This window comes from Dunckerocampus dactyliophorus, chromosome 13 (assembly GCF_027744805.1).
Source record: "Dunckerocampus dactyliophorus isolate RoL2022-P2 chromosome 13, RoL_Ddac_1.1, whole genome shotgun sequence".
In the NCBI taxonomy this organism is placed as follows: domain Eukaryota; kingdom Metazoa; phylum Chordata; class Actinopteri; order Syngnathiformes; family Syngnathidae; genus Dunckerocampus; species Dunckerocampus dactyliophorus.
Window position 1 is genome coordinate 21,488,431 of NC_072831.1, and position 12,202 is coordinate 21,500,632.

A 12,202-nucleotide genomic window follows, 5' to 3' on the forward strand; every position below is an offset into this window, starting at 1 on the left:
GAATTAAGCAGTTCAGTACAATACTCGGCTCAAAGGTTAACCTCGTGCTTTAAACTTTCTGATATGGCAAAAAAAAAGTGTTTCTGGCTTTACCGGGTCCATTCAAGCTGGAGTGGGAAAAAAAACGCAGAAAAAATGAGTGTGTTCCGTTGTAGTATGATAGTAAATAACCTTCACTTGGGCATTGATTGTACTGATGAAAACTTAGGAACACCACTATTTATGTCATGAAGATGACGAAGCCATCATTACTATGTAAAACTATTTCATTTCTTGGAGGGATTTACTTGATTTCCCACTTAAACCTAATTCCACTTCAGTAGAACTCCTGTATATATTTATTTAATCACATTTTTAACAGCATTTTTAATTATTTACATGGTGGATGAACCAACTGGATAATGGATCCAGCCCTCCAGCTCTTGGAGAGACAGATTCCTATAATTCATGTTGCATTCCATAGGGCTGTTGCTCAATGTGCTTATTTCATTAACATACATTACATTCATTAAAAAGGACATGAAATGTATAAATTGATTATGAAATAAATAATTACTAAATGTGTACATTGTTTGGAATTGGATTAATTAATGGACATTTTAATACATTTATTTATTTATTTTTTTACTTTATATTTAATTCAGCCTCCACAAAAACTCCATAGTTATATTGTTTAACTTCTTATACTTGTGTGACAATTATGCACATAAAAAAAAAAAATGAGATGGCAACTCAGTTTTGAATCACATTTTTTATCAGGTGAAGGTAAAATTGACTCTAAAATAGAACCCACAACACCAGTAGAACCCACAATCTGCTGCATGCCAGTTAATATCAGTAATTAGGGAATGCGTCATGTGACATGCCACTGTTTCCCTCTCTTTATAGTCACAGTGTGTGTGTGCGTGTGTGTGTGCGTTTGAAAGCAGGAAAAAGCACCAGTGTAGTTCCATTATTCATGGACGCATTCCATTTTGGGTGCAAGCTCCTTCTTAGCGTCATGGCTTTCTACAGCACTTAATAGAATGGTGCCCTCGCTAATGTGACTGCTGGCTAAAATAATATAATAATAATAATATCTAATATCTAGATTTAAAATGTATTTACTATAAAAAAGAAGTCACTTTTCTATGGACAACTACTGTCAGGTGCATTTATGTAAATAAGACAAAACGTTAAAATAATTTTTATTTGATTGCAAACAATTTTCATACATAATGTACATCTACATATTTCCAATCCATGTAGAAAGATGTCAACACAATGGGGCTGATCGAGCCTACTCAAGATGAAGTTGTTTCCTACCAAAAGAAGCCAAACAAGTGTTCCATTTGAGCTGGCATTGCATGGTAGAAGGCGGACTCTTCAACAAAGTACAATAGTGAATGGTTACAGTACGTGTGGCGATAAAAAAGCCTGGAAGGCTGGAGAAAGTCAATATTGGGTGTTCCGGGTTTGAACCCAGCAGCGCGACTAAACACCAAATGTTCTCAATCCTCAGTCTGTGCTCTGCTTTATTGTCATACCAATGGATCAGGAACAACTTTTTCTTATTGGTTTTTGGAAGTCGGACTGTTAAGAAAAAACAGTCAGTGTGCATGAAATAGGAACAACAACAACAAAAAAAAACATTAAGTGAAAAGATTCAAAAGTGTCATTGCACAATGTAATGTAACAGGGCCATCTAAGAACAACATTACTGTTTGATATGGAAATGAATAAAACATTTCATTTATTCCAACTATGGGTGTTTACACTGCATAATTACATCTACTGTACATGAACAGATTCTCACACATGATGAGCCGGCAATGAGTCAAACAAGTTAAGGCCGTAGGGATACGAAGAGGCGTTCCTACTTGAACATGGCGTTGAAGGATCGTCCAATAATAAGGCGGCGGATTTCGCTCGTGCCCGCACCGATCTCATACAGCTTGGCGTCCCGCAGAAACCGTCCCATGGGGTAGTCGTTGATGTAGCCGTTGCCGCCTGGCGACAGAATAGGTAACACAGTAGAATAATTTGGCACTTGATGACAAGTTGTCTGAAGTCCGTTCGTTTGTTGGAAGGCCTAACTTTTGCTGCTTGTCGGTTTCCTGCTTCTAAACTGCAAAAATCCCGCCGCAGTGAACGCATCGCTCGGAATGAGAAGGAGCACTGTAGCAAAGTGGATACTGGAGTACGCGCTCCTGAATAAAATGTTAATACCAGTTGAAAAACTGCAAGAATTGACATTTTGCACTGTTGGATTTTAAGGAGGTTCTAAGTAGAGCTTCAAAATGCAGAAAAAAAAAAGAAATGGGAGTGACGCAACCTGTAACACACCTCATATGTACTCTATATAAACACACCTGACTTGGTCTTGCATTATAAAACACATCTGATCATCAATATAGAGCGATATTAGATCAAAATCAATAATTTCATGTGTCTATTATGCACATTTCTTACGACGCAAATCAAAAATCTCAGTTTTACCCGTCCACAAACAAACACTGAGCCAGCGTTTTTTGAAAGTCTCCACCCCAGACAGCGTTTTGTGCCATGCAAATTAGCAAATACGTCATCTAGCCCCCCCCGCACAACACCACAGATAGATTGCAGTCCTCATGGAAACACTGTATGAACAATAAATGAATCAAATTTGACACAATTTGTCAAAACGATCTCCTGCTTCCACGCAGTTCTAGTAGGGAACACACACACACGGTATGACGAGTGCACGCTGGCTAAATGTCACAGCTTAATCAGAATACATAAATGAAACTGAAGCACTATCGTTTAAGTTCTTGTGAAGGCTCAGCTTCTTTTACGTTTCCAAATGTCAGCAGTGAAATGTCACGTTCATTCTTCTTTTTCGCCGCACGCTCATTTATTACTTGCTTAAAACCACACCTCCCCACCGTAAGTGCATGCTCGGGTCTCTCCATAATCATTGTGGTTTCAACTGTTCCTTGGTGTGCACACTATGTATGAGGACAATCAGGAAGAAGCCACCACAAGCATGGAAAACATCTTTTTTTCAATATTTTAAGTGCATTTTTGGTCACCATAACAGAATTTTGCAGACAGGCTGACATGGATACCATTGCTGGTTTGGTTTAGTGATTTTAGGATATGGACTCATGCTGTGCATTGTGTCAATGAATTCATCGATTATCTGTTGCTTATTTGGATTCAGAATAGGCCTGATTTCTGCAGTCCCCACATACGAAGATGCTTTTTTGGCTGATGTCTGAAGGTTGCCTTGATCCAGTCCTCGAACATTTCAATACTCGACTTCAGTGTTTTATATAAACAACTTAGAAATACATTTTTGTTTCTTTACAGTTTTCAATCATACATTCTAAAATGTTATCAATTGCAAATGACATGGTTTTTTACGACTTTGTGGTTCAGATGTCCTCCACTTTTGTTGTACCTGTTGATGCAGTTCATGTCATATCCTTCCAGCTCAAAATCCATGCCCTTCTCAACATCAACCCAAGTTTCTGAGATTGCGATCGCTTTGAAAAGGTTCCTTAAACTGACTGAAATATTGTCTGATGTTGTAGTTTGCGTACATGCTTCTGCTGTTGATGTGAATAATTGATAACTTGCTGTCCGATTTTATGTTATGGTTGTATTCTTCCTCCGTGTAGTAAAAAGCAGTCGTTTCTAATATTGGAAAAAAAAGTTTGTCTGTATCCTTGTCCAATTCCAATCTTTGGGGTCCGGGAAGCAAAAGGTTTGTTGTATTGTGAATGTCACTGAATACAGACAAATGGGTTCCTAATTCCAGTACGTCTTGTCGAGCAGTCCCTTGCACCGTGCTGGTGATGTTATCATTGTTAATAAATGTAATCCTTCCGTCTGCATAGTTCTTGGGAGTTGTGTCCTCCATTTTCCTTGTTGTCATGGTGATGTGATCTCAAGTCCTTGATGTATTTGACAATAAGCACTCTGGCCTCTTCTGGTCCACCGCTTAGATTGATGTAGATTTTGCAGTTGGCGCTCCAAGTACCTTGAATGTTTTCCCCGCTTCCTCAAGTGGAATGCTTACTTAGGGATATCAGCATCAGATGCTCATTTATTTAGACGTTTGCACCTTTCAGCTTCTTTCCTGGTTTCAACAGTACAATCTTGTATTTCCTGTTGGTGAACTTAATGATGGGTGTGGTGTCGTTTCTGCCATACAGTGGAATGCATGCATCAGTGGTGTCAATATCTACATCCACCTCCTTTGATTGTAGAAAATTGGCAATTTGTTGCTCTATTGAAGCAACTTCCATTTCATCTGGTTCTCCTCCCTTCTCAACCGCCCTGGCATATGACCTGGGTTTGATTTGGAGACCAGTCGGGATCACATGGTTCTTTCTTGTGTCCACCTCATCAATTGATCTTCATTTGCTCAATTATTTTTTCCTTTGCTTCTTTGTCTTCCTTAAGAGTGGCGTGCAAGGCACCATTATCAGCCTGTAGTACCTTCAGTTCATTCCGCAGTGCTCTATTTTCGAATCTCACGAATCTGAGATAAGCTCACCTTGAGGCTGTCAATCTGTGCACTTAGGTCTCGCGGTATCGCCTTCTGTTGCTCAGAGAAGCTCCCCTTAAGGGTGGCAATGTGTGCATTCAAATCTCACTGTATTCCCTTCTGTAGCTCTTTCATTTGCATTGCTTCATTTAAGATGTTACGTAATGCGTGCTCTCTGGGTTCCAGCGGCTTGAATGGACGGGCTTCCTTGGCTTTACTGGCATCCAGCATTTTGTATGGTTCGCTGTCTGGAGTTTCATCTCGACCTGAAGCTTGCGCAGGTGAATCATATAGCTTTTCGTAGGTCGTTGTTGCTAAGCAACAGCTCTGCACTTCAGCAGTTAATCGGTTAGCTTAACTTGCTAACAGACTGTCTGCACTTTAAATGTGTTTATTTCAAAGAATCCGTACCTACCGCCAGTCCGAGTTCAAATTGGGGGTGTCAACAAACTATTCTAGTCTTGTGAACACGAAGTGTGGTCAGGAAGATGCCAAAATAGTTCAAAACTCGGCTACGTCCTTTCCGATCAACTGTAAGTGTTTTTGAGGTTTCTGCTAAAATAACCTTAGTGTTAGGAGTTATGGCACCACCTGTTGCTTTGGCATGTGCTTAACAGACTCAAAAAACATTTTGAGCACAAAAAAGCACTATCATTGTGGTTCTTCTACTGATTCGTTGATTGCGAATGATACAGCAGACGCCTTATGACTCACCCAAACACTGAATGCCGTCCAGGGCGACCTGGGTGGCGTTCTCAGCACAGTAGAGGATCACTCCAGCACAGTCCTGCAGTGGCACCACAAAACACAAAACAACTGTGGGCTGGTGTGGGATTAAGTGTCAGGTGTTATTGTCAGATTGTAACATCATCAGGAGTAAGACCGATTCCTCTTCTCAAAACTGGCGTACTTCTTTTTGTAGTATTACTGCATAAACCCAGGGACACACATATACACAGATTGTATTCAAGTACAGCACTAATTCCAAGAGTTTAAATTCTGATGTTACTTTTAAAATTCTTGCATAACTTTTAATCATTTTGCAACAAAATGCAGTCAATCTCCTGATGATACAACTCAACATCAACAGAGTCTAATGAGATCTAATATAAGATCTGTACAACAAATTCTACCTTTTATAAGATAATTCTCACTTTGGAGATAGTAAAGACAGTAATTCAACAGTTTAGTATTGTGACTGAAGCAAGCAGTGGTGCAGAAGTATCTAGTATTTCAGAAACATGTAAAGTAGATGAGAGGCTGACCATGGCGTTGAAGTGTCCTCTGTCGCAGGCCCGGGCCACGTTGTACAAATATTGCCTACAGGAGGTCAGCCTGGTGTACATGTCAGCCATCTTGCCTTGCATCAGCTGTCACAACAAACGCATAAAGCATTTAGGGTCATTTCTGAAGTGTTTTTCTATAAAGACAGCCCTCATAAAAGAACAAAAAGAGCAAACCTGGAAGTGTCCAATCTTCTGCCCAAAAGCTTCTCTGACGTGCAGATAGGGGACAGCGTGGTCCAAAACAGCCTGCATGATGCTGAATAACAGTAATTATGTTCAAGTCTGCATACCTATTTCTACAGGTCAAAAGATTAGAAACAGCTATCAGAGTATTTCCTCACCCAACAGGTCCGGATGCGAGTACCAGCCTCTCCAGATCCAGACCACTCATCATCACGTAAACGCCCTTGTTCAATGAGCCCAGGACGTTCTCCTCTAAAACAAGACAGAAACATGGGATCAGAATAATAAACAAGGCTTTGCTCACTCTTTTTCACAGTGTGCTTTTAGGACACACCAGGGATTTTGCAGTCTTCAAAGATCAGCTCACAAGTATTAGATCCCCTCATGCCCAATTTGTCCAGCTTCTGTGCTGTGGAGAAACCCGGCATCCCCTGCGGGACAAACCCACATGGAGGTGTGTGGCGCAGACAGTCGAAAAGATTGCAACAATAATAGAAACATCCACACCAAAGCCTCATCTGAGCTGCTCTTATCTCACCTTCTCAACAATGAAAGCTGAAATGCCTCTCTGATAGGCCTCTGGGTTAGTCTTGGCATACACAATGAGGATGTCTGCATCTGGTCCGTTTGTAATCCAGAACTTGTTGCCATTGAGAATATAGTAGTCACCTTGGGAACACACACACACACGAAAATGGTGCAGAATATAAAACGATTCATTCGGGGTATGTCATATGCTTTTTCTTTGGCTTTTTTGGAAAGCTTATTCAAAAAGATGGCCTGCTGTCGTGCGAGATATAAGTCTACCTCACTAGAACTCACTTTAGCACCTTTGCATATTTTGCTTTCGCTTTGAGCAGACTCAACAAGGGTTGTTCAAGGCTAAAAGACTGCAGCAGTATAAAAAAATTCCAGTTATTAAAAAAAAAAGTAAGTTATCTAAAAAAAAAAAAAAAAAGTTACACATTTCTTATGACACAACCCAAAAAGTTCCATCATACCCGACCACACACAAACACCGAGTCTGAGTTTTTCAAAATCTCCATTCTGGACTGAGTTTTGAGTCATGGCAATTATGCAAATTCGACGGTGCTGTCAACCCCACTCTCCCCAACCCAATGCCCCATACAGATTGCAGTACATTTGTGTTACGGTTCGATATTTTTCCAATCCAAAAAATAAAATTACCTTGCCTTTTTTAATTTGAATTTTATTGAAATTGCCAACATTTGTCACATTTTTAGCATGGTATGAATGTGGGAGGCGGAGCTCGGTGGCTCTGTGCTTGACAATGCAACCTAAGCCAGAGTAGTTAATCGCAGATACATTGAGCTTTCATCACAGAGTGCTGTCAGAAGTTGATACAATAAATGTGAAACTGCGTATTGTTCGTTACAGGGGTCACGGTTCGGTACACATTTGTATTGAACGGTTTGATACAGATACACGTATTGTTACACCCCTACTGTTTGCATTACATCTTTGTCATTGGTTAAATCAAGTTATATCATTTTATTGTGTTTATGTCTTTTCATTAACTGTGCTACTTATTTTGCACTTCCATGACAGCATCTGTGATTATTAATAACAGTGGTTAACATTTTTACCAAGACTGGCCAATTATTAAAAAAAATATATATATATATAATTAATCACAGCTTTAAAATGTATTTGTCATGATTAATTACCATTTGCAACTATGTGTGAAATATGACAATTTTGACTCTATTTTATGAACAGAGAGATAAATGACAGGACACAATTATACATACACTAAGTCCCCAACCAACGAACACAACTGGTTCCAGACGACCGTTCTTATGTCGAATTGTTCTTAAGTAGGGGAAAAGGTAATATTACCAATGATATAGGTACTACATCTACGTGTATACATATACAGTATATGTGTATGTATGTAAATATGAGTTTGGATGTAGTAGTAATATTAAACAAGGATAATTAATAAAAAAAACAATAATAAAAGTGATATAATAATACATAATGATAAATGTTATTTACCTTTGAAGAGGAGTGGTCGAGCATACGTCGTTGTGGTGAAGGAGGAGGAGTTATTGAAAAAAAGGACAAATCATCGTCGTCGTTAGACTCTTCTAAAAGAGGTAGTGTTCTGTGGGTGGTGTAGAATTAAGCAGGCCTATTAACTCTTCATAAACTTTAAATCACACGCTCTGTCCGTGTTGTATCATACAGCTACAACTTAGCCTTCCTCTCTCCCCACCTTCTCCCTCTACCTGTTGGTCCCATTAGCAGTGCCGCAGTGCCCTCTGCTGGTCAAGCATGTAGCAGTATAAATATGGAGTTACCACAAGGCAAAATACATGAAAATATAGACCAGTCAGCTTGCGTTCGTATCTCTGAATGTCCGCATGTCGGATGTTCGTAAGTTGGGGACTTAGTGTATTTGTATGTATTAACAGCTCCAAATGAACTGAAAATTTAAATCGAGCTAAAAGATACCATACAAAAGGTATTTGCCTAACACTAGTCACTTTAATAGTAGCAGAATATTTGAATCACACTTTAACTGTGTTATTAAGAGCAATGAGGAGTTGCGTTCAAAAGACACCACGTAATTCATGTTGAATTCCCGTTTCGAGTGGAGACGTATTCTCAGGAATTTCCGAGCATACTTAAATGCAGCCAATTGCACTTCCATGTTAGTGAGTGATAATATCCACTTACTGTTTTTCTTTGTCTTTCTCTTTATTAACACCACACATACGCGGGATAATAAAGACGCTGTTGTGATGCTAGGAGTGTCTCTGAGCACACCTTGCGGTCTTCTAGTGACAGTGAGAAAGTGTTGTTCCGAGGACGAGTGAACTAGAGACGCGTTTGGGAGTTGAAGATGCACATCGTGTTGGAAATGCACTGCTGTTGATGCGTTCAGGTCAGAATAAAGTTATAAAAGACTCTGTGGGGACGCTATTGTGCCTCCATCTGTCTTCATAACAGAAAGGAGTGGCTTGGCACGATGTGCGTGTGTTAATGACGGGATTTTTTTTACGCAATTAATTAAATAAATCAGTCACCACCCATAACCCGCTATTTTTGGTAGCCCTAATTTTTTTAATACTTGTATGACAGTGTTAAAATGCTACTGAAAACCATGCACAGCGAATAAAGCTTTTATGATGGCAACAGTTTACACTGTTGGAACAATCGGACTATTTCAATGTCCATTATTTCCTATGGGGAAGATGGTTTCAAACACAGCGCTTGACCTTAAGAGAATCCTGAGACTGCAGTATACCTTTCTTCTCTGCTTTGAGTTTCATGGACACAACATCAGAGCCAGAGTTGTTTTCGCTCATGGCCAAAGCTCCCACATGCTCTCCTGTAATTAACTGTAAAAAATAAAAATTAAGAAAAAAGATCCTGAAAGAGAACCCAGGTTTCTTCCGTTTGGCCATTAGTGAAAGATAGGAATCGATGTACTGACTTTGGGCATGTACTTCTCCATCTGATTCTCATTGGCGTGTCGCACCATCTGATTGACGCACAGGTTGGAGTGGGCACCGTAGCTGAGGGCGATACCCGCTGACACTCGAGAGATTTCCTCCATAACGAGAACGTGATCTAGGTAGCCCAATCCTGTGCCTCCGAATTCCACTGGAAGAAACGCAGAAAGGAAAAGTAATGTAAAGTAAATAAAAACATATGAATTCCAAAGTTATTCAATTGAGTAAAAATATCTTTACCTGGAGCAGTAATGCCGAGCAGTCCCATCTCACCCATATCTTTCCAGAATTCCTTTCACACATACAACATAACCAGCATCATCTCAGTGTATCAACAACCTTTGACACTCTCACCATTACTATACAAAAAACCATAACTCCGACATGTCTACTAGACATTGGACAATTTAAAGTGGAGCAACTCACCCGCATTCCTGCAAAGTTATTCTTCCTGTCTATCTCGTCAGCATGGGGTGCAAGTTTTTCTGCACAGAATTTACGAACAGTTTGCCTGAGCTGCACCAAAGAAAGAGAGTAAAAAGGCATCATTTGACAGAAATGATACATTTTCCGTATTTCTTCATACAGTAGCTCGGGATATTTATTTACTGAACAATGAAGAGTTCCTAGCATCTATTAGGAGCAAAGCTTTTATTAGGGTACAAGCCTAATTTTACAATGCAATTTTTGTAATAAGGAGGAAAAGGTGGTGTTTATAAGTGTGGCGGTTATGTTATCAGTCTAAGCTGGTGATCATTAGGCAGCGTTTCCAATACATTCACTTATTTGCAGCGGACTGCCGCTAATAAATATAGTCCGCCGCGAATGGGTTTGGCAGTACGTGTTGGGCGGCGGTATGCATCGTAACTCCGCACCAAACTCTCATGCGATATGCATTTAAAGTGAAATATAGGAGCTGTTTCTTGCGTCATGTATTTACGCCGTAATCAAATACAAGTGGCCACAAAAGGTGAAGTATATGTAGTAGGAGCAGAGATCCAGACATGCAGGGCACCTCCACAAGCCTGGGGAGTGTGCATTGCCCCAAAATCTCGTCCAGTACTTAACACTAAACACGGTGGCCTAGTGGTTAGCATGTTGGCCACACAGTCAGGAGATCGGCAAGATCTGGGTTTGAATCTCTGTTGGGCATCTCTGTGTGGATTTTGCATGTACTCTGGTTTCCTCCCACATTCCAAAAACATGCATGTTCGGTTAATTGGTGACTCTAAATTGTCCATGTGAATGATTGTTTGTCTATATGTGCCCTGCGATTGGCTGGCAGGTGCCCAAAGTCAGCTGGGATAGGCTCCAGCATACCCGCAACCCTTGGATAAGCATAGATAGAAGATGGATGGCCTTTTTGCTGGTAGGATAATACCAGTCTAATAAACTGTGACTGTTGAGACAATGGTCACCACTTGAGGAATTATTACAAGTACATTGCACAATCAGTACAAAGTACAAAGCACATAAACATCAAAGTTTCTGTCTTAAAAAAATGCTCACAAGGCAAATATTTTCAGCAAGAAGGGACAAACTATTACAAACACGCAATGCAGTTCCACACCAATTTTTGCTACATATTTTAGATTGTGCTATTTTTACATTGTACTATTGAATTACACAAAAAAGTGCATGTTACCTCATTTTCATGCAAACGTATTAAGGGTATCTCATAATTTGGAATATATCGTAATATAAAATGAATTAAATTCCATTGTATTACACTTCTTAAATATCATGCACGACGACAGCGTGTCAGCCAATCAAATGTTTGTTATGAAGTCCACCCACTTCCCTGCTCACAAGTACAATGCAATTGTACTTGACGTCAAAAAACCTTCGCCGTGTCACCTTGCAAAATATGCATGCATGTGCGGCTTGGAATTTAGTACTTTCTTCACTTTGGTTGGCAAACTAGCAATAGTGTTTGGCTAGCTAGACTACTACTAAAGGTCTTGTGTGCTACTCTGCCTCTTAGCTGACATAATTTGTTATATTTTCATGAATAAGCCATCCTGTGTTCATACAGCTAAAACCACGCAGTGACTCCGTTGCGAAAAGTGAATGTGATTCTTTTTCGGCAGTTTGACAGCAGAAAAGGGGATGAACTGTGTGTGTGTTGTCATGTTACCTAGCAGCTGCGGCTAACCTGAATCTGTTCGTCAGTGAGTCCGTTCACCACATCGTCCACCGGGATAGCAGCTCCGGCGCATCCTCGCCTCGCCAACGCGGGGATAGACAGCTTGGGGCCGAGGCGGAGAGTACTTCTGAGAGCAAACATAGCGCTGTGACCTAGATAAATGAATAAAAAATAAAGAAGTAAAGAAGAGCAGAGTCCAACTTTGAGAACACTAGAGGTCTCACTCTGACACTTCTTCACTGTGCAGGCCAGTCATTTGACTGGGTTGCTTTTTCTTCTACGGTGGATGTTGGCGCGTTAACACGGGAATAACTGCATTATCGCCACCTGCAGGTTGGTATGGTATATCACATGGTGTTTATGAGATTAAAAAAACTATTGCAACGTACAGGTACACAATAAACATGGACACAGTCGTGTATATAGTTTACGAAGTACGAGCATTGTCCCAAAGATTATATAAATAATAGTACATTAATAACGACTCTTAAGAGTAGTAGTAGTACTACAGTACATCTTCAATGTGAATGCAATTGACTCTCAGCATTCACCCAACGCAATAGTGTTCTGGACTGACTGCGCAGGCGTGGAA

The 12,202-nt window shown here is 40.1% G+C and overlaps 1 protein-coding gene across 2 annotated transcripts; it reads right to left on the reverse strand.

Annotated features, from left to right (window-relative positions):
* Positions 1 to 634: 634 nt before the first annotated feature.
* ivd (isovaleryl-CoA dehydrogenase) lies at positions 635 to 11,886 on the reverse strand. 2 transcript variants are annotated; one of them, XM_054795936.1, is made up of 14 exons: positions 11,835 to 11,873; positions 11,620 to 11,762; positions 9,891 to 9,980; positions 9,705 to 9,756; positions 9,446 to 9,615; positions 9,257 to 9,350; positions 6,521 to 6,651; positions 6,317 to 6,413; positions 6,141 to 6,234; positions 5,974 to 6,055; positions 5,779 to 5,883; positions 5,228 to 5,300; positions 1,860 to 1,989; positions 635 to 1,572 (listed from the first exon to the last, which is right to left on the reverse strand). In XM_054795936.1, exons 2-14 carry the CDS (start codon positions 11,749 to 11,751, stop codon positions 1,551 to 1,553), a joined length of 1,272 nt encoding a protein of 423 aa, XP_054651911.1. In that variant the 5' UTR covers positions 11,752 to 11,762; positions 11,835 to 11,873; the 3' UTR covers positions 635 to 1,550. The 2 variants fall into 2 exon arrangements, with proteins under 2 accessions (XP_054651911.1, XP_054651910.1); XM_054795935.1 differs by having other exon boundaries at positions 639 to 1,572; positions 11,620 to 11,886.
* Between the last annotated feature and the right edge of the window lie 316 nt (positions 11,887 to 12,202).

What these genes read in the sequence shown, in the direction of transcription:
- ivd (XM_054795936.1), bottom strand. Translation starts at nt 11,751, where the DNA reads ATGTTTGCTCTCAGAAGTACTCTCCGCCTCGGCCCCAAGCTGTCTATC. An exon ending in TGGAGAAGTACATGCCCAAA is followed by an intron (nt 9,351 to 9,445) that starts GTCAGTACATCG and finishes TATTTTTTACAG; the next exon opens with TTAATTACAGGAGAGCATGT. An exon ending in AGAAGATTGGACACTTCCAG is followed by an intron (nt 5,884 to 5,973) that starts GTTTGCTCTTTT and finishes TTGTTGTGACAG; the next exon opens with CTGATGCAAGGCAAGATGGC.